Below are 20,131 nucleotides of genomic sequence, written 5' to 3'. Positions count from 1 at the left end.
GATGAATCACCGTTTACATTTTTCTATTTACTATAATTAGCATATGACTGCCATATTCCAAAATGATAATGTGCCTATCCACACAACCAAAAAGCTTCAATCTTGTTTTGAAGAGTATTGAAATATTAACATATATTTTATAACTAATAATTATTACATATAAATATGATATACATTTTGACTAAATTTACTTATACCATCAACATTCCACATCCATTTCTTTCAAATTAGTTCAAATTTCAAAAATATTGAGTATTTTTGTGAGATTAGCGTCCATATGGGTGCATTTGTGCAGCACTTTTAATATTTGTTTTGATAGCAGATGGAGCCTTATTCATCGACATTGCCTGAGTACTTGGGGGGATTGGTCCTTGACCAGGAGGTCCCCCAGGTCTGCCCTGTGGAGCAACCATCATACCACCAGAAGTAGGATTAGGTTGTCCATTGGGGTTTCCCCCCATCTTTAAATTTTTGCCCATTCCAACTGCGGCTACTAGTAAATGAGTATCAGCAACACTAGAATTCTGTTGGGTACTGCCTCTAGATGATGCTTCCACCTCCCATTCTTCTCTGGCTTTGTTAACTATATCCCAGACATGTGAAACAACTTTTTGATAAGCTGCTATTTGTTTCTATAAGAATCAATTGAGCAAAAAATGCATAAATGAATGTCATATATACCTGTGCATTATCATACTGTAAATTTTGTGCTTTAAGTTCTAATTGCATCATCTTTTGCTCGGCTAATGGCTCCAATTTAGTCCTTAAATAATCTGGTACCAAATCATAAGAAAATGTTGTTATACGTCCTTCAGTCATTTGAACTAGTTGCTCATCTCTTTCTGGTGAGAGCATTAAAGGCAGTACAGTAAGATTTCGAAGATTTGTACACTTGTCATGACTTAAAACCTTTGATAGAGAAATTAGCTAAAAAAAATCTATTAAACGTTGGTTTAATCACTCAATATATATTACTTGTCCTGATACTAGAGCATAATTGTCTAAAAATTTAGGCCAGTTGAGTGTCTCATATTCTGTTTCAATTTTCATTATCATAGACGACAACGATGCCTTCAAATCGTTAACTCGCTGAATAATAGACTCTAAGGAAGATTCTAATTGCTTTTCTTCTCGTTGCTGCATTATTTACGAATTAAATAATAAAAGACTATTTGGAATGATAATACACTGTTTGAAAATAACAAATATAACCTAGCAATTTCTTCCTTTTTAGAAAAATTAGAAAGTAAGTTTTTATCAAAAGTTTCTATCCAAACCATTTAGCGGTACGTTGCTAATTAAAAAGGCAAATAGATGTTTCTTGATTTGATATTTCTTATTTTTCGCCACGGCCGACATTCCTAATATTGGTAGTAATACAAAATATTTACATAATTGGATAATTAATTTTAATAGTTCTCATTTTTGTATTTTAAAATTTCCTAGACCTTAACTGATCTTATTAAATTTTTACGAATTTTGTCAACTTCAATATAAGTCTCAAATATTCTGGTGGTTATACCAAATATATTCGATATTGAGTTAAACAGTTTCCTATGTATAAACAATATATGAAAGGGCTACATCGTCGAATGGTTAACGTAGCTATTCAAAGGGATGTTGGGTTTTAAAAAATATCGATATATTGGGGTCCATATTTTTGTTATCTTTAAAACTGCAAAACATATTTTTTATACATACATTTTTATATATTGTAGTGTTTGTATTATATTTTTGATAAGATATCGATATATCGCTATAATATATCGATAACTTTTCAGTATCTCTATAGTATTTATATATTATTAATAACTGATACCTAGTAAAATAACTTTTCTATCATATTTTAACAACATATACGTATTTCAAAATATAGTGTAAAATACTGAATAAACTATTGACAAATATAATAGTTAAGGGAGCTAACTTCACACTGGAAGCAAAATTAGTATTTTATTTTGACTTAAATTCGTAAGCGAATAATACAGATGTATGTATCTTTTTCGGGATACGAGTTTTGTACAATTTTTAAGATAACGGTTTTTGTTGTAAATATACGATATGGGTAAGATATAGAAGTTTATTTAACACAGGAATAACATGAAAGCTTACGTGAGTTTCAACATAAATGTTTATCGGTAAACACAAATGTGATATTCCTAATTTTTAGGCTTACAGTAAACGATAAATAGTTTCATTAATGGTATCATGCGCTTGAAACGTCCTAACTTAATAGTAGGCATAATCTTGTTGGTCTGGTCAACTGTTATTTTTATATTTTTCTCAAATAGTTTTGGTGAACAGTATAAGGCTTTCAACAACAATCTGAATCAATTGGAACTGGGTGTACAGGAACAGTTTAAGCTCAATAATGATATAATTAGTAGCGTACGAGAATTTTTAGAGATAAAGAAACAGAGAAGAGAAGGCAAAAGCAATTTAAACAATGAAAATCAACAGTCAGAATTTCAAAATGTCCAATTACCAGTTTTGGTTATTGCTTGTAATAGAATCACTGTGACAAGATGTTTGGATGAGTTGTTAAAGTATAGACCCAGTGCTGAAAAGTTTCCTATATTTGTGAGTCAGGTAAGTTTTATTAGTTTGTATGTTTTTGCAATTCCATGTCTTACATTGATATATCAACATAAAAATTAGCAGTTAATAAGTAGTAAGTTATCAATTCAACTTGGTTGATCAAGCAGTTCATTATGGACCAATTAAAATTATATTTATTTCATTAGTCATTTTAATGGAATATTTACCTTTTAAATCAAGTCATGCCTTATAATTTAAATCAGAACTGTATTATATAATTTTACGATGGATAAACACATATAAAAGGCACATATTTGACATAAAATAAAAATACAATTCATTACAGGAAGGAAGGCTGTTGAACTTACTTAAATAGCATAATAAGTTACATACATAGTACATATAATTTTATTTTGAATAGTTTTGAAAATAATAAATACTTTATGTTATAGATATTTCATAGATATCAAGTTTTATTGTTTTATGGCAACTATAATATATAAGGGGCTAAATTATATGTCTATGACTTATCAGGATTATTTAAATTAGGCAAATTAAAATATTGAATAAAGACTTTACTTACTTCATGTTTTTGGAAATGAATTTATTCATATAAATTACAAATATTAACCAATGATATACATGCTGTTTTGATCAATTACCATTTTTCACTTTTCTGGTAAAACCATCACTATAAAACTTCTCGAAACTCCTGAACTGATCCAAATGATTGTCATAAGACTTTCTTGAAACTACCTTTACACCATTAAGAATGTTTTGATCCTATCATAATTGAATACAACACCTTTCTTGTTGATCAATTCTAGCTGTTTTTTTTTCAATCGCATTGATTATTAATGAATTAATGGTTTGGCTAGGTACAAGCAGCCCACAATGAACAATTCTTTTTGAATTCTACAGGATAGTTCACTTCCTTGGCGTCAATGCGGGCACAGTTTATAAAGCGTCTCCAAGCTGTAGCCACAATTTTTTTCCCATATCATTGCGGTACGTGATTCATCTCACGACAAGCAATCATTCGTTTCAAAAATGATTCAGATTACGTTTCGTTTCAGCAGATTTCTAAATGGAAACTCGGTCCATCACTTTTTTAAAACCTTAATACATGTAGAACCCATGTATTGAGCTTCTTTTGTTTTATGTAAATGGGTCAAAACCTATATTTTGTCAACGTTTTGTTAGTTAACGAGGTCTCAAAGTGAAATATGCCGGTCTACCTGGATATGTTTAGGTATTGATATAAGCCCTTATCTTCATTTTCAAAGCGCATTATTGTTTAACTAGATACACGAATGGGTCTGCCTTTATACCCTGAATGGTTTAAATGCGCTACTAGACATACGAAAGCTCTTTAGTAGGAACCAGTGAAATTACTTTTCACACGGACTTGATTTAAATTGGCGTTTAAAGTAAAATGTAATTATTATTATTATTAGGACTGCAGCCATGACGAAACTACAAATATTATAAAGAGCTATGGCTCGACTCTAACACTCATCCAGCAACCTGATCAATCCGACATACCTGTTCTGCCAAAGGAAAAGAAATACAAAGGTTACTTTAAAATTGCAAGACATTATAAGTGGGCGTTGAACCAGATGTTTTTCAATTTCAATTTTTCGACGGTTATAATTGTTGAAGGTAATTTCCTCAAAATTTTAATTAACTTTGAAAGCCTGAGCATTTTTCGTAGATGATTTGGAAATATCCCCCGATTTCTATGAGTACTTCCTGGGGACTTATCCTCTGCTGGTGAAAGATCCTACATTATGGTGCATATCAGCATGGAATGATAATGGCAAAGAGGCTTTAATCGACAGCGAGAAACCGGATGTGTTGTACAGGACGGATTTTTTCCCGGGGTTAGGTTGGATGTTGACTAGAAATGTGTGGTCTGAGTTGAGTCTGAAATGGCCCAAAGCGTAAGTTTTTATGTCCAATTTCTCTAATGCTACAATAATAGTTTGTCAAAGAAAAATACTGGTGTATTTACTGAAATAATAATTTCGTTACTTACTTACACATACAAGGGTTGCTATTTTTGAGCCATGGTAACCAAGTGTTCTCTTCTAAAAGCTGTATCTGACATTTCCGATTAGAAGTTTGATAACCATAACTTGAAAATATCCTCAGTGAAATAATGGAGTTAGTCGTGAACATTTGTCTGCCATCAATTTACTTTAACTTTTGGTGATGAAGACCCATCCCTGGCCATTATGAAACGTCCATATAACGAATTTTATCGTGGTCGCAGTTCGCTCAGGCGAAGAAATGGCTAATAAATACATTAGGCGTGTGTATAACATTTACACAGACGACGAGTCTCGGATCTATACATATGAGCCCCAAACAAGATAGCAAGACATGAATTGGTCTTTCAAGACGTGCCAAAACTAACAAAGTGACTGGAGCACGAATAAAATTATCGCCTATAACTAGTAACTAATAGGTATACAATTGATTTACCAGAACTGTTTCGGGAAAGAAGTACAGTCATCCTCCATACAGCCCTGACTTTGCACCAAATGACTTTTTGTTCCCTCATATCAATGAATTACGTGGCCAACATTTTTCGGCTCCTGATTAAGCCGTTGATGCTTTCAAAGACCATCTTTTTGAGGTGCTCCAATCAGAATTGAAAAAGTGTTACGAAGATTAGTTCAAGCGCAAGTAAAACTTCGAAAAACAATAATGATATTTTCATTAATAAATTACTGTCATTTCATTAGTAGGCCCAAAATAGAAATAGTAATCCTTGTAGATTACTGAAAAAATGCTTTCTCGTTTCCCTTTAGTATTTACACATTCTCGCAGGACCCAGACTTTATTTTATTGTGTTTTCTAGTAATTAGTAAATCAGATCTATTTCATTTTTCAAATAAAGTTTTCAGCTGAGTTTTTTCGATTCAAAATCAGTTTTCACCTGAAAAACGAAAACAGTTGTTTAGGAGAAATATATTATTTTATAATTTCGATAGGGGAGATTATTATTATCATATCAAAAAAAAAAACAACCAACACATGAATTGCTTTATATCAATGTTTTGTATTGAAAGTCGTGGACATTTTATTACTAAAATTGCGTTGTAATTTTCAAAATTATTTAAAAACACATAACTGGGCCTATATACACGTATATAATTTATTGAAATTCTAATAATAATGTAAATTTCAGTTATTGGGATGACTGGATGAGGTCGCCTGCTCAGAGACAAGACCGGTCTTGTATCAGACCAGAGATTTCGAGAACTAAGACTTTCGGTAAACTAGGAGTTTCAAAGTAAGTCTTCTGTAAAATAATGGGATCGTTCAATGTGAACGTTGATTGCATTGGACGGTCTCTCATAATAGAGTCGACGGTTCTAAACGATGTTTGTGCTATTTCAGCGGCATGTATTTTGATAGACATTTAAAATTCATTAAGTTAAACGAAAAGTTTGTGCCTTTCACTAAGATGAACCTTACCTACTTAATAAAGGTAACACGATTATTCACCGAACGTTCACGACGTAATGCGCTTGTTGTACCATTTCAGGATACTTATGACAAAGAGTTTGTAGGATTAGTATACAAGATGCCTGTGATAAGCTACGAAGATCTTAGGAATAATAACATTAGCGTGAATGGTTCGGTACGCATCACATACAGGAAGGTGAACGATTACAAGACGGCCGCCAAGAAGTTGGGTTTAATGGACGATTTTCGTGTAGGTTTCACCCTATCAGGTATTAATAAATTTATATTTATTTGTCTGGTCAATACAGGGAGGAGTTCCGAGGATGGCGTATAGGGGCATTGTAACGTTCTTCTACAAAGGACGTACGGTACATCTGGCACCGCCTGTTAGTTGGCAAGGGTACGACCTGACGTGGAGTTAACGCACATCTATCCATTCTAGTTTTCCAACCTATAGGGCATTCCATATACATGGTTTTTATAATGATAAGGTGGTATCGAATAACCTACTCGAATTTTAACTAAAAATTTAAACGGATATTCTGTTTAAAATTTAGAAATACTCATGAAATTGATATTGAATCGGTTATATGACCAAAACTGCAGTCGAAATCAACAGTAATAGCTTTTAGTTTAATTTATTAAAACGTGAGGGGTGCCCCTGAGAAACTACTAAGGTTTCTTTGTTCGTGCCCAATATTTTAAACATGAAACAGGCATGATGACTAATTTTGTTTGCTATGTCCCAAAAATATAATTTCTGCAGAGTATAAAAGACAAAAAACAATTCCAATAAAGTGGCATAATCAAAATGGTAAATCCTGAAGCAACATTGCCATCATATCATTGCGCTGATTTAACCGCTCTAGTCGTTTTTATCAATGATCGGTTTCGCTCTAAATACGAAAATAAATATTTTTTTCCAAATCTTCATTAGATAAATACAGTATGTTTGTGATTGTTTATTGCTGTCGTCATGCCTAGTATCTCGAATTACTCTGTTACCATTAAAAGACTAATATTTTCGAAATAAAAAAATTAACACCATGAACAGTGAATATTAAAATATTTTCCGTTCAATATTTATTATTTTGTGCCCGTAATGTCTGTACGTGGTTTCATGGTATTAATGGCTTCAAATTAAAAATGGTTCTTGGACAATTATTAAGCCAAAACTGTAATCGTGTGCCAATCGGCACGACAAGTTTATGTAAATATGCATAAGACGATGTTGTAAAACGCTTTCTTTGTAAATAAAAATTGTTTAATAAAATGAATCCTTATATTAAATAATGTTATGATTTTTAAATTTGTTGGTTTATACTAACATTACATATAGTCAATTCAAAATAGCAGTGACACTAAATACTAAATGTCATACTAGTTAATTTGAAAAATAAAATAATAGAATACAGCTGTGTCTGTACAAGTCACGTTTGACATTTTAATATTTAAGTAATTAGTTCATTTCTGGATTTTTTAAAATCTCAATCAGAATTTTATTTTTAATTTGATTGAAATTCTTTTAATAATTTAAATTCTTATCGATCTTGAGGGTAAAGTCTAAGGAATCATTTTAAATCCCTTAGTTTATTCAAATAGAGTTTTATATAAACTTCGAAACTTCTTTTCAGTTCAAACACCAAGTCTATTGTGTTAACCTAGTGGGCTTATAATAATATATAGTTAGAGCTTAAGAATCCAAAATATATGTAAAAACTTCTGTTAAAGTGATAAATGTTTTAAAAAAAAGTCAATTCTTGATAGAAATATATGGAAGATGATTATTTTTATACAAGGGCTATAGCTGAAAAATGAATTTAACGTATATATACCACAGAACTACATTGTAATTCCTTATAGAGCTACGAATTTTATTTTGCCTTGTTGCTTCATATGTGACTATAGTGTAGTTTCATACTTGACTTTAAATACACTTATTTGAAACAACGGGAAAATTATGTTTACTATAATAATTTCTCTCTAATAGATATTTTAAAAACCTTGCTGTTTCTATTATATTTCGATTCTAGTGTCGTTTTCACAAAATATATAGACTCTATCTTTTGTGGTCGTTTTTACTTTAATCAATAATATGAATTATTAACATATAGAGATTATATCTGATTTCTATTATTATTATTAGGATGTCATATGTAACCGGTTAACTATAGTATTTTTTGCAATTAATAATACTCCATATTATTAAAATCCAATTTTACTCCATAATTTTGTATCAGTAACATTTTCCGTCATATATTTGATCTGACGTCATCAATTCGAATTAAACAGTCGAATCGATTCAAATCTTCGACAACATTTTTATGATAATAATAAAAATTAAATAATAATAATTAAGTAAATATTAGTTGGCGTTTCCAATATGTCTTTGTATTAAGACAATTTGTTGAAAAATTATTATTATATATGATTGATAGAAATATATGATCATTTTTTTGTTTGTTTATTTTATTATTGACACAAACGTTCAAAAACATTCTTTAAAATTTTTATTTGAAGTATTCTTTAAACACAAAACAGAGAGGAATTTTATGTATATATATCTTGTGTCTTTAAATGTGTTAATTAAATTAATAATATTAACGATGAATAATCTCAAAGAAGCTCATTATTTTCACATACCATCGCAGGGAAATATTTATTCTCTTACGGACATAAAATTATCAAATGGCCATACAATAGTATTAATAGCATCTCTAAAACGAGAAATTTTCTATTTCGAGTATATAGGAGATACCGATGATGTCTTAGTACCTACGACAAAAGAAGTGTCTTTCACTTATATACCTAGTAAGTCCCGACGAATTTATATGAAATGTTAGTGTAAGTTGTGTCGTTTGTAGGTGGAGCAGAAATTATTTCTCTCAATGCATTCAACAAGTCTAGCTTAAACAATGAATTTGTGATTGGAATTACGTTTATAAAAGTAAAATACCGCAATGAACTGTAGTAAATATATTAATGAACAATTTTTAGAACAGCAATGATTCAGATACATTAGAGACATTTCTTAATATATATTCTCAGTCGGAGGATCATGAGGATTTTAATATTGAGGATATAGCCCAGAACTGCCTTACTATTGGATTGAATTTTATTCCATATAAGCTTACACATACTGAGCTAGTACATTGGAATAATGATGGAAATGCTACTAGAGAAGTATAATAAATATATTTCTATATTCATAATTTTTATTAAAGATTTTTAGATTGTATTTGTTCTATCTGGAAGTGATAACATGGTTCATGTATATCATGAAGATACTTCACAACACATTTACAAAGAACTAGAAACCAAAGAAAGATTTCCTGAATTTGGAAAGACACCAAGTCCAGTGTTGTGGATCGATTTTTACCATATAAATAACTACACTGAGTAAGATTTACACCTGTAACGTTACAAAAATTGATTTAATACAAAGACAAATTTAGGAGAATAACATCATTCGCTTGTGACTGTGGTTATGTGAAACTGTTGAAAATTGACACAAGAACAAACAAAATTATCTATAACATGTCAACCAGATTTGGAAATTCTATATCAAGCATTCAGTTGTACGCTGATTTTGAAAAACCAACTATGGATAATAAAAACTGTATTGATCCCTTATGTTTACCAGAATTGAAACCAGAGAAAAGAGACGGTAGACCTGTCATAAACTTGGTAGTAGTGAATACTATTCTACCACCAGTTTTATTTTGGTACGTTGATGTTGATCAGTAATTGCAATATCTACGAGGTTCTTTCATAAATTGTTTAAAAATACAGCAAACCCCAAAAGGGTCTGTCTTTTGTCCTGTTTACAATGGCATTGTTTTTCCAGGATATTTAGTTTTTTTTTCTTAAATAATAATTCTTATTTTCTAACTTTCTACCATTTTTTGTTTTCGGAAGATCTTGTAAACAACTAATATATAACAACCCTATTTTGGTTGTTTTTAATCAGATGAAGCATGATATATTGAAAAATATATAGCTATAAGATTATGTTTCTATTTATTTCTATGGGTTTATTCAAGGATCCTCGTATACCGATTTGATTTTGTCATTTTGAAAATAATATGAATTTTCTGGTATTAATTTTTAGTCATGTATTAAAATATGGACTGAGTGACTATCACACATTACCTCGTTTGGACGATTGTACAGTGCTGTCGTGCTGTACAGTAGCAAATATAGATTTTTGTCGTAAAAAGGAGATATTGATTGGAACTAGTTCAGATGTAGGTATATTGACAATAAAATGTTTGAGTAATGAAGCTACAATCATTGAAAATAGAAAGACATTTTTTCAACGCTCACGTAGAAGTTTGTATGGGATAGATCTTATTCATGACATAATTGGTTGGGGAAAAAGTAATTTCGTTTTTTTTCATAGTTTTCAAAGTGAATTAACAACACAAATGATAAAACTTACAATACTATATAATAAACAACTTTTTTATTTTGCATGGTTAACTAAATTTTCTATTTTCAAGAATTGTTGTTTAACCCTAGTCTGTAATGAATTAATTATGATGTGTAAATACTAGGAAATATTGCTTTATAAATATGACACGACGGAAAGTAAGTGGTACTTGGAAGAATTAAAACACATAGCCGCCCCCATCCTATGCGTGAAACACTTGGATTTAACTGGAGATGGCGTAAGGGAATTGGTGGTATTTTCAATGAAAGGGCTTCACGTGTTTCAGGTAATTGTCAAATAACATATTTGAGATCCTAATTAAGCGGTTTCTGTTGCAGCTTGATCAGGCGTATGTTCAAAGAATGCTGTACAAAAAAATGGACAATTGTACCTTATCAAAAATTAGTGTACTTTGATATTTGATGTGTTTATATTTATGTGAGTACTGACTTATATGTATGGTAATAAAATTATTTTAATATTGCTGTTATTCAATTTAAAATATGAGGTTCGCTCATTTTTCGTTTAAGATGAGTATAGGAGTTTATAAATTTGAAAATGTGAAATAAAGATTTTCGTCGGAGATTTTGTGGATATGTCACAATGTATGAAACATAGGTTAGTTAGTTTCTTTGAACGATGGCCGAATGACTAAGCAAACGTTAAAAGTGCTCCGGTCTAAGAGGTTTGACCCAAAGCAAGAAGTGATTGCCTAAGCTGAATGTTTAGAAATTAAAGGAGCGCTGCACTGACAGTATAAGCACATGAATTAATACAAACTATAGAATTATATATCACTGTATGATACAAACTAGAGACAGAGTCTGTATTATTTTGTTATAGAATAGTCAGACAGTATAACTTTTGTATAATCGAAATATACCATAATATATATGGAAAAATATCTCAGTATAAAAGACATGTTATTTTTTGGTCGTTCTATTGATGTTTTCACATCGTGGAAATCAGCTAATTAAAATTCGACATTTATTAAAGTTCGTATTGGTTATGACCAACCCCAATCAAAGATTACTTATTTATGTACCTAAGAGCGTAAGCACCCACAAAACACAGAGGATTCTCAATGTTTTGTGTAAGCAACCAATCATAATATTATAATTGTTATGACAATCCTTTGATTAGTAGTATTGTGAGACATGGATTAATCATTTAATTTTTCTGTATATTTTAAGTTTTTCTTTGGTCGCCTTAACTGTACTTGAGCTTGTTAATAAATCTGGGGAGTTTGTGATTATAGTAACTTATTATTGCAAAATAGTTTTGTTTATGTTATATAAATAACTAGCGACCCGCCCCGGCTTCGCACGGGTGCAATGCTGATACTAAATTAAATACACTACAGAAAAAATATGAACGTTGTATATAAAAACATAGCGGCCCGCTCCGACTTTGCACGGGCATAAAATATATATGCCTATGTCACTCAATGAAAACATGATTAAAATCGATCCAGTATTTTTGGTTCATTCATTAGTGCCGTTGGCCTGCACCCATTAAATTTGGAGTAAAACAATTCCTCTTCCCCTATACTTACTATGAAGATTTCCTGCTATCTTTGGAATATCTAAATTCATACAATTTTTATTACATTACACATTTTTAAACGCAAATTTTAAATTTGTAATATCTCCGAAAATATTTGTTTAATTTACATGCTGTAAGGAACCATATTGATCTATATTAATTGCACACTGTATTTAAGGTACTTAATTCGATAAGGATTAATGCCGTATTGCTTAAAATAGCTTCGTAAATAAGCCATTTTCTCACGTAAAAAGTAAACAATAAAAATGGTTAATGTGGGTTATCCCTAAAAGATAAACATATACCATCGCGGACTTTTTTGTAGACCTTTTTATGGTGTACAATACTGTAGTACATTAATTTGATCTAACTCGTAGGGTTAGGCAGCGTTTTTGCTAATTGCTAAATAAGCCTAAAAAAATAGGTTAATTTACATCACGTTAGAAACCTCTAAAATTAGCAATGTTGCCTTAGTATATTATGCATATAAACCTTCCTCTTGAATCACTCTATCTATTGAAAAAAACCGCATCAAAATCCGTTGCGTAGTTTTAAAGATTTAAGCGCACATAGGGATATAGGGACAGAAAAGGCGACTTTGTTTTATACTATGTAGTGATAGCTTGCTTAGACTAACATAAAAATACGGAACATATATTTTATATTGTATTGGCAGTTGCCAACTGAAAATTAACTAAAACAGATTGTTCTCTATTAGAGGTGTTGGTCACCGAAAAGAATATCGATAATATCGTTTTCTATGTTTTAAAAAAATATCGATATATCGCATCGACTTTTTGCAATAAGTATAAAAAATATCGATATTTTACAAAAAGGTATATCGATATTTTTAAGAAAAAAAAATGGCCTAAGTATATATACCTAAGAAATATTGGCCTAAAAAATATTTTACATAAACTTTTCAAATTAAGTACAAATTTTTAAGGATTGTTAAAAATAATATTTAATTTATTTTGAAAAAAATTCGGCTAAAAAAATATCGATTTAATTTTTTTCAGAATATATCGATATAATTATATATCGATCTTTTTTCTGATTCCGTATTCTCTGTAGCAAAATTAATTTATCTTCTTCGAAACCTAGCAGGAAAAGAAATGCATCTGTTCAACATGCACGTTTTCATTCCAACTATCGAATATTTTATGAATTTCGATAGCTTTCCCATAACTGATGCATAAACATAACAGTTCTGTACTTCCCTTAATCATCAAATTTGTCTTATAGAAAATGGCTTCCCCTATTGATCATAGATAAGCTTTTGATTTACTTAGTTTAAGATTTGGTAGATTAAATCTTAACGGTAGGTTTATGTGAAATATTTAATGTATCTATATTAACAATTTATTTACCTTTAAGACAACGCAGAAAACCCCACCAAGCACAAAGTGAAAATAAATAAGGAATTATTTAATTTGTTTGAGAACAATAATAAAATCGTTAAATATGAGACTTTGGATACAAACTCGTCAGAATACGAAAAATTACAAAGGCGAATAAATGGCCCAGTAATTATAATTGATAAAGTTTCAAATTCGTTTAATACCATGGCCTTTTTATTAAAAAAGCAGCTTTTATACAATGGTCATAGCAAAATGATGTTTCATGGCACAAAAAAACAATATGTGTCAGGTATATGCGAAAAAAATTTTATCTGGAGGCTAAGTGGGAAAAGTAGAGGCCATAAACATGGATATGGAGTAAATTTTACAACATCAATTAAATTTGCACAAAACTTTACCGCCAATTGGGGCACTAAGGCAATAATATTAGCTGATGTACTTTGTAAGAATACTTTCATGGGCAATTCTCTCACAAGAGTACCACCTCATCATTATGATACATCTGTTAGACATGACAAAAAGGTTTATGTTAAATTCGATGGTGCTGAATTTAACACTAAATATGTTATATACCTCAGTAGATGCTAGTGCTACTCATTATGTTAATTAACCGAGCAATATTTACGTTATTTTTAATATTTAAAAATACATTACCCCACTTTCTAATCCCATTTGAATAAGTCCCAGATTAAGTCTATTGGTCACCAAAAAAATGTTGATATACAATTAAGTTTGAAACTCAGAATGTCTTTAAAAAAAACAAACTTTATTTCAAAAATAATAATGAAGAGGTTTACAACAATTGTTACAATACAATACAATGATTAAGACTACAATAAGCGAGACTTAACTACACTGATATGCACAATACAGAGGAATAGGCGGGACTTATTATGCTTAAACACGTACAGTACAAACGGATAGGCGAGACTGAAATCTAGGCATTCTGCCTTTACATTTATAGTAAAATTATGCTGTGTTAGCTATTCTTAAGTCTAAAGGTTAGTAAGTTGTTTGGGTGGACATAAATGACCATATAACTCCTCCCTCCTTAAGTATGAGAGAATGGGGTGGCATTCTCGAGTGGGTCTAGTTTTATGCTCATTTTTACATCGTCCTTTTTAATATATTTAAAGTACATATATATTCCTAAAGTTACAAATACAATACATATAATAATTATAGTTAAAATTGAAATTCCTTCTCCTACATTAAAAGAGTGGAGAGGATGAATTGATAGGGAATCAACAGCTTTTATATCATTATGCAGTGTTTCTAAATTTATTGATTTTAATTTTACAGGTTTATTTTGTTGGAATAAACCAGTGTTAATTTTTATGGATGGCAATTTAAGCCGTAGATTAATTACATTGATTTTTTGAGAATCGTAATGTTCATTTTTAACATTAACCTTACATGTTTTTGGGAAAATAATTGAAGGTTCTTTGACTATTTCAATAGAATTTTGTTTCGGACAAAATAGTGATATTCTTTCTTCAAGTGCTGGTATAATTATGATGGAGTTATCTTGCAGTTGTCTTACACTAGTTTGATTATATAATATGGGTATCATGGGACAATGATCGAATTCAGCATTAATAGTTTGGACTATACATTTTTCATCTTTATTCAAGTTAAATTTTGAGCATAATATTATTTCTTCGATTTTAATGCAATTTTCTGGGGTATTAAAATAATCATTCTTATTTAATAAAAGGAAAGGATTTTTAATAGATACAATATGATTTTGAATCGGTATAGCAAAAAGGTGGTATAATGTATATGGTATGTCCGAGATTAACGGGATCGCAACATGAAATATGATTAAACTATTTTTTTATTAGAACGTCAGCGTGTGCTGTTTCATAATATTTGATTATGTTATCGAATGGGATTCGCGCCTTGGGATTTATCTGTAAGATAATTTTATTTAGGTCTGTGATTTTTATTATGCTGTGATGTAGGGTACCGGTCTCAGCAAAGTTGATTGCGGTTTGTATATTGTTACATAATTCTGATATGATACGCAAATTACTTTCTATATTGTCCATTGTTAGGATAAAGTGTGTAGTAAGCGTTGTCATTGACATCGTTACAGAAAGATTACCCATCATAGTATATTATCTTGATTTGTCTTAGGTTTCTATGTTGTATTGTTCCTACATGTAACTTATAAAGAAGAGGATTGTTTATAGGGATTTTATCTGGAAATGATTGGTTAATTAACTCTTTTAACGTCTTTTGGATGTCGTTGATTAGTAAACTTAGTTTTGATAAATTTTGGATTGAGATTTTTCGTGGGTAGCCTATGGGGAGTTTGAATTAATTGTTCTGTGCCTTCTGGTATTTCGGGGTCGTTTTCTCGATTTTTATTTAATTTAGCTAAAGTGGTTGCTTTTCTTGCATTTAATTTAGAGTGTATATGTTCGTTCAGTTCTTTGAAGATATTAGATAGATCAAATATGTAATCTGTCTGCATTTGATTTAGACTTCTATTGAAATTTAATTGGTAATTTAAATTTCCTTTAATTATTTGAAACGGTGTGTAGTCATGCGATGAATGTATACTATTGTTATAGTTTAAGAGGGCAATGTCTACTAGTTCTTGGATTGTTTTAGAACGATGCTCGTCCTTTAATGCAACTAAGCTTTCTTTTAATGTGGAATGAAATCGTTCAATTGGTGAGTTTGAATTCGGGTTATAGGGAGTAGTAAAGTGAATTTCTATCTGGTAAAGTTTACATAATTCTTGTAGGAGGTTATTTTTGAAAGAAGTGCCATTGTCGGTGGTAATAATATTTGGAGTGCCATGTTGAGAAAAGAATTTGATTAGATTTTGACATATCTCTATCGAGTTATCGTTTAGAGGAAAAGCAGAGGCAAATTTGGAAAAGTTATCTATAATCGTTAGGAATTTTTGAGATGATATGGTATATATATCCATGTATATATGTTCAAAGGGTTTAGAACCGATAGGTGTAGGTTTGTAAATTACTTTGTACGGGTGTCTTTCATATTTACTCTTCTGGCATGTTTCACATGTTTTTATATAGTCTATTACATCTCGTTCTAAGCTTGGCCAATAATATGTTTGCTTTATATTTTTTATATTTTCTGTAATACCTCTGTGAGATGTCTTTGTCTTGTGGTATTTTTCGATAATTTCCTTCTGTTTATCAGGGTTGGTTACATCTTCTAATAGAGTGTTTGATATAGTTAATTTGTAAGCATTGTTTTTGAAAGTTTCTGCGAATACTCGAAGAATGAGTGGTTCCAATTCTTTAAATGGGAAGTGTAGACAATATGTATCTGGAGGTAGATAACTTATAATTAAATTTTGAATTTCTTCCGTAGTGGGATTTTCATTTACAAATATAAATATTCTTTTCTTTTCGTTAAACAAGTTTTGTTTTACCACGTATGGTTTAATCTTATTTGTCCATTTAAAAACGATTTGGTTTTTGAAAGTGTTGATGCTTTTATTCACATACGGAGCACCAAGTATAGGATTTTCCAAAGAGGTGTGTATCGTATCGGATTCTGAAATATTATCTTGAGCATTTTCAGGGATATTTGATTCATTGGAGTTTTGCGATTTCTCTTGAATATTTGATTTACTGTAGGGTGGTCTAATTTGTATGTCTGAAATGATTTTGATCTTAGGCTTTTCTTTTATCGATATCATTGGTTCTTCCAAATTACATACAAGTATGTCAATGCTTATATTTTCAAATATGTATTCTATCATAGATTTTACTTTTTTCCAATCTAGATGGTCAAGGCCACATCCTAATCTTGGGATGGCTAATTTTCGAATGTGATTTTCTTTTATATGTTCGCTCATAAGGACTAATGTTTTCCATAGAAGTTCGTACGTTGGTTTGTCTTCCGATTTTCGTTTTGTAATTAGATAATATATGTTACGGGATTCTTTTTGATCTGGCCATATAAGTATTTCTCCTTCTTTGGCCTTTTTCTCTAATAGTTCCTTCTGATTTTTATATTTGTGCTTAAATATGCACGCTATTCCTTTATTCATTCGAAGGTCAGCTGCAACACAGTGCGCTAATGAGTAATCTGTTGATTGTTCGAAGAGATTTCCTTTAATTTCTCGAATTTTTTCTGAGTATTCTATATTCATCCAGTTTTTGTTCCAAATTTCATATTCACTATTATTATTGTTTATCTTTTTTGGTTTCTCAAAGACTGGTATTTGTTCTTGCGTTTCGAAAAAGTGTTTTACTCGATCAAGCCATAGGTATTGATCTTCAGTATTTACATCTGGTCTATCACTTATTTCTGAGATATGAGTTAAAGGAGGTTTGGGTATTTCTACAGGATGTATTTCAATTGAATGTTTAAGAGGAGGACGGGAAAGAGCGTCAGCGTTTAGATTTTGCTTTCCTTTTTTATAATGTATGGTAAAGTCGAATTCATGGAGTTTCAATCTCCATCGTACTAATTTTGAGTTAGGTTCTTTAATAGAAAATAGCCATTGAAGAGGTTTGTGATCAGTTACTATTGAGAATTTCCTACCGAAAAGATAAGGGCGGAAGTATTTGGTTGCCCAAACTATGGCTAATAGTTCTTTCTCTATAGTGGAGTAATTGCATTCCGTTGTGCTTAAGGTTCGACTAGCGTATGCAATAGGTAAATCGTTTCCAATTGTGCCTTGAGATAATACAGCACCAATAGCAAAGTTCGAAGCATCTGTTGTTAAGATAAAGGGTTTTTGAAAATCTGGGTGTTGAAGAATAGGATCATTCATAAGAATATTCTTACATGTTTCGAATGCTTCTATAAAAGCTCTATCGTGATTAACTTTGGAGTTTTTCTTTAAACATTGTGTGAGAGGTTTTGTGATTTTTGCAAAGTTCTTAATAAATTTTCGATAGTATCCTATTAATCCGAGGAAAGATTTTATTTCTTTAGGAGTTTTCGGGATTTCAAAATTTTTTATTGCGGATACCTTTTTAGGATTTGGTTTAATTCCTTCTGGAGTAATTACATGTCCAAGAAATTCTACTGATTTCTTTAAAAATTCAGATTTGTCTAACTGTATTTTTAGATTATAGGAGGTTAAGCGATCGAAGACTTTTCTTAAAGATTCCAAATGTTCTTGTAGGGAAGTTGAGAAGATAATTATGTCGTCCATGTATACTAAACATATTTTTCCTTGTAGACCACGTAATACGTTATCCATTGTACGCTGGAAAGTAGCGGGTGCGTTTTTTAGACCAAATGGCATTCGTAGATATTCGTAGTGACCATGTTCTACGTTAAAAGCAGTTTTTTGAATTGATTCTGGGTCCATTTCGATTTGGTGAAAACCGCTAGCAAGATCTAAAGTTGTAAAATATTGTGCTCGTCCTAACTTATCGAGAATGTCGGAAATGTTCGGGATGGGGTATCGATCGTCGATGGTCTTTTCGTTAAGTTTTCTGTAATCAATTACTAAGCGCCATTTTCTTTGTCCTGATGCGTCTAGTTTTTTGGGCACTATCCATACGGGAGAACTCCAAGGTGAGCTTGATGGTTGTATGATTTTATTTTCAAGCATTTCTGCGATTTGTTTTTCTATTTCATTCTTATGGACATAGGGATATCTGTATGTTTTAGCACGCACTGGAATTTCGTCAGTGGTTTTGATCTTATGTTTTACTTCGTTCGTGAATGTCAGTTTATCTCCAGTTTTATGTAAAACGTGACGGTACTTTTGTAATAATTTGAATAGACTGTTTTGTTCTTCGTGGTTTAAATGAGAATGTCTAATTAGTTCCTTTAAATTTAATTTGTCGCTAATTTCGTTTGATTTATAATAATTATTATTAGTTCCAATATCAAAGTTATAAATTTCAAAGTTATTTTCGTTAAATGGACTCATTTGGGGATGTTCTGTTATCGAGTACCTAATTGATTGATGTTTATTAGTTGGATTTTTAATATCCACGCAGAAAGAGTTATTTTTAATTGTTACGATAGTGGGTTGAATGGTTAGTTGGTCAGTTTTATATTCATGGATATACCAAGAAGATTCTTCAGGAAGATTGGTGAATAATCTTGTGTTCTTTATTGTATTAGGAGGAATTTCTACAATGAATGTACTGAAGTCTTCGCGAAAATAGAATGGTATTCTGAGATAGTCATTATATAATAGGTTTTGTTCTAGATTAATATTTAGGTTTAATCTTTTGAGGTCTTTGATTCCTAATATTCCATCAAAGTAATCATGGAAAGAATATAATACGAAATTGACTGATTGGGATATTCCTAAACTAAGAAATAGAGGAATTCTGGCTTTTGAAAATGCTTTTTGACTGCCTGTACAAGTGTGGAGTGTTGTTATATGAGGTTTGATTGTTTCTGGGAAATAATGTTCGGCTATAGAAGGTCTAAGCAGAGAGGCATGAGAACCTGTGTCAATTAATAATTTTAAGTCTAAATTTGGGATATAGATATAAGGAAGTTGGTTGACTTGAAAGGTATTTAATTGGAGACATGATTTTCCGAAGCTTGTGAACAAAAATTTTCGTTATCTACTAATTCGGGGGGAAAGTTTACGTAGTAATTTTGTTCTTCTTCATTTGGATATAAAAATTCTGGATTTTGGTCATCATAAGGGAAAGGATAATCATTAGGTGGATCATTCATTTCAGAGTCGTTTGATTCTGAGGATGACTCTGGTAAGTTTCTTTCGACGTGAGTTAATTCTTCTATCTTAAATCTTTGTTGACCTGGAGGGTATTGATTTTTGAAATGATTTTGATTGGTATTAAAA

The 20,131-nt window shown here is 30.9% G+C and overlaps 3 protein-coding genes across 4 annotated transcripts; 2 read left to right on the top strand and 1 right to left on the bottom strand.

The window, feature by feature from the left end:
- Window positions 1–102: 102 nt before the first annotated feature.
- MED8 (Mediator complex subunit 8) lies at window positions 103–1,264 on the bottom strand. Its single transcript, XM_076401745.1, has 3 exons — window positions 976–1,264; window positions 682–927; window positions 103–632 (listed from the first exon to the last, which is right to left on the bottom strand). The coding sequence occupies exons 1-3, from the start codon at window positions 1,141–1,143 to the stop codon at window positions 267–269; spliced, it is 780 nt and encodes a 259-aa protein (XP_076257860.1). The 5' UTR covers window positions 1,144–1,264; the 3' UTR covers window positions 103–266.
- A 148-nt stretch (window positions 1,265–1,412) lies between these two features.
- Mgat1 (Mannosyl (alpha-1,3-)-glycoprotein beta-1,2-N-acetylglucosaminyltransferase) lies at window positions 1,413–7,305 on the top strand. Of its 2 annotated transcripts, none has more exons than XM_076401744.1 (8): window positions 1,413–2,116; window positions 2,171–2,589; window positions 3,996–4,200; window positions 4,253–4,481; window positions 5,735–5,839; window positions 5,947–6,037; window positions 6,095–6,265; window positions 6,324–7,305. In XM_076401744.1, the coding sequence occupies exons 2-8, from the start codon at window positions 2,209–2,211 to the stop codon at window positions 6,435–6,437; spliced, it is 1,296 nt and encodes a 431-aa protein (XP_076257859.1). In that variant the 5' UTR covers window positions 1,413–2,116; window positions 2,171–2,208; the 3' UTR covers window positions 6,438–7,305. The 2 variants fall into 2 exon arrangements, with proteins under 2 accessions (XP_076257859.1, XP_076257858.1); XM_076401743.1 differs by having other exon boundaries at window positions 1,424–2,112.
- A 1,167-nt stretch (window positions 7,306–8,472) lies between these two features.
- Window positions 8,473–10,930, top strand: LOC143196434 (KICSTOR complex protein kaptin). Its single transcript, XM_076404107.1, has 8 exons — window positions 8,473–8,826; window positions 8,880–8,962; window positions 9,013–9,198; window positions 9,248–9,414; window positions 9,471–9,740; window positions 10,127–10,262; window positions 10,572–10,733; window positions 10,786–10,930. Exons 1-8 carry the CDS (start codon window positions 8,568–8,570, stop codon window positions 10,861–10,863), a joined length of 1,341 nt encoding a protein of 446 aa, XP_076260222.1. The 5' UTR covers window positions 8,473–8,567; the 3' UTR covers window positions 10,864–10,930.
- Window positions 10,931–20,131: the final 9,201 nt, after the last annotated feature.

Source organism: Rhynchophorus ferrugineus, unplaced genomic scaffold, assembly GCF_030347505.1.
Source record: "Rhynchophorus ferrugineus isolate W39M unplaced genomic scaffold, kcgeb_rfMv2 rfM4, whole genome shotgun sequence".
In the NCBI taxonomy this organism is placed as follows: Eukaryota; Metazoa; Arthropoda; class Insecta; order Coleoptera; family Curculionidae; genus Rhynchophorus; species Rhynchophorus ferrugineus.
The sequence above is the reverse complement of the archived record's forward strand: the minus strand, read 5'-3'. Positions and strand labels throughout refer to the sequence as shown.

Bases quoted from the DNA above. Each gene is read 5' to 3' on its own strand.
- MED8 (XM_076401745.1), bottom strand. From the start codon at position 1,143: ATGCAGCAACGAGAAGAAAAGCAATTAGAATCTTCCTTAGAGTCTATT. The intron at 928-975 runs GTAATATATATT...GATTTTTTTTAG, and splicing joins ATGCTCTAGTATCAGGACAA to CTAATTTCTCTATCAAAGGT. The intron at 633-681 runs GTATATATGACA...TGATTCTTATAG, and splicing joins TACAGTATGATAATGCACAG to AAACAAATAGCAGCTTATCA.
- Mgat1 (XM_076401744.1), top strand. From the start codon at position 2,209: ATGCGCTTGAAACGTCCTAACTTAATAGTAGGCATAATCTTGTTGGTC. The intron at 4,201-4,252 runs GTAATTTCCTCA...CATTTTTCGTAG, and splicing joins GACGGTTATAATTGTTGAAG to ATGATTTGGAAATATCCCCC. The intron at 6,038-6,094 runs GTAACACGATTA...GTACCATTTCAG, and splicing joins ACCTTACCTACTTAATAAAG to GATACTTATGACAAAGAGTT.
- LOC143196434 (XM_076404107.1), top strand. From the start codon at position 8,568: ATGTATATATATCTTGTGTCTTTAAATGTGTTAATTAAATTAATAATA. The intron at 8,963-9,012 runs GTAAAATACCGC...AACAATTTTTAG, and splicing joins TTGGAATTACGTTTATAAAA to AACAGCAATGATTCAGATAC. The intron at 9,741-10,126 runs GTACGTTGATGT...ATTAATTTTTAG, and splicing joins CTACCACCAGTTTTATTTTG to TCATGTATTAAAATATGGAC.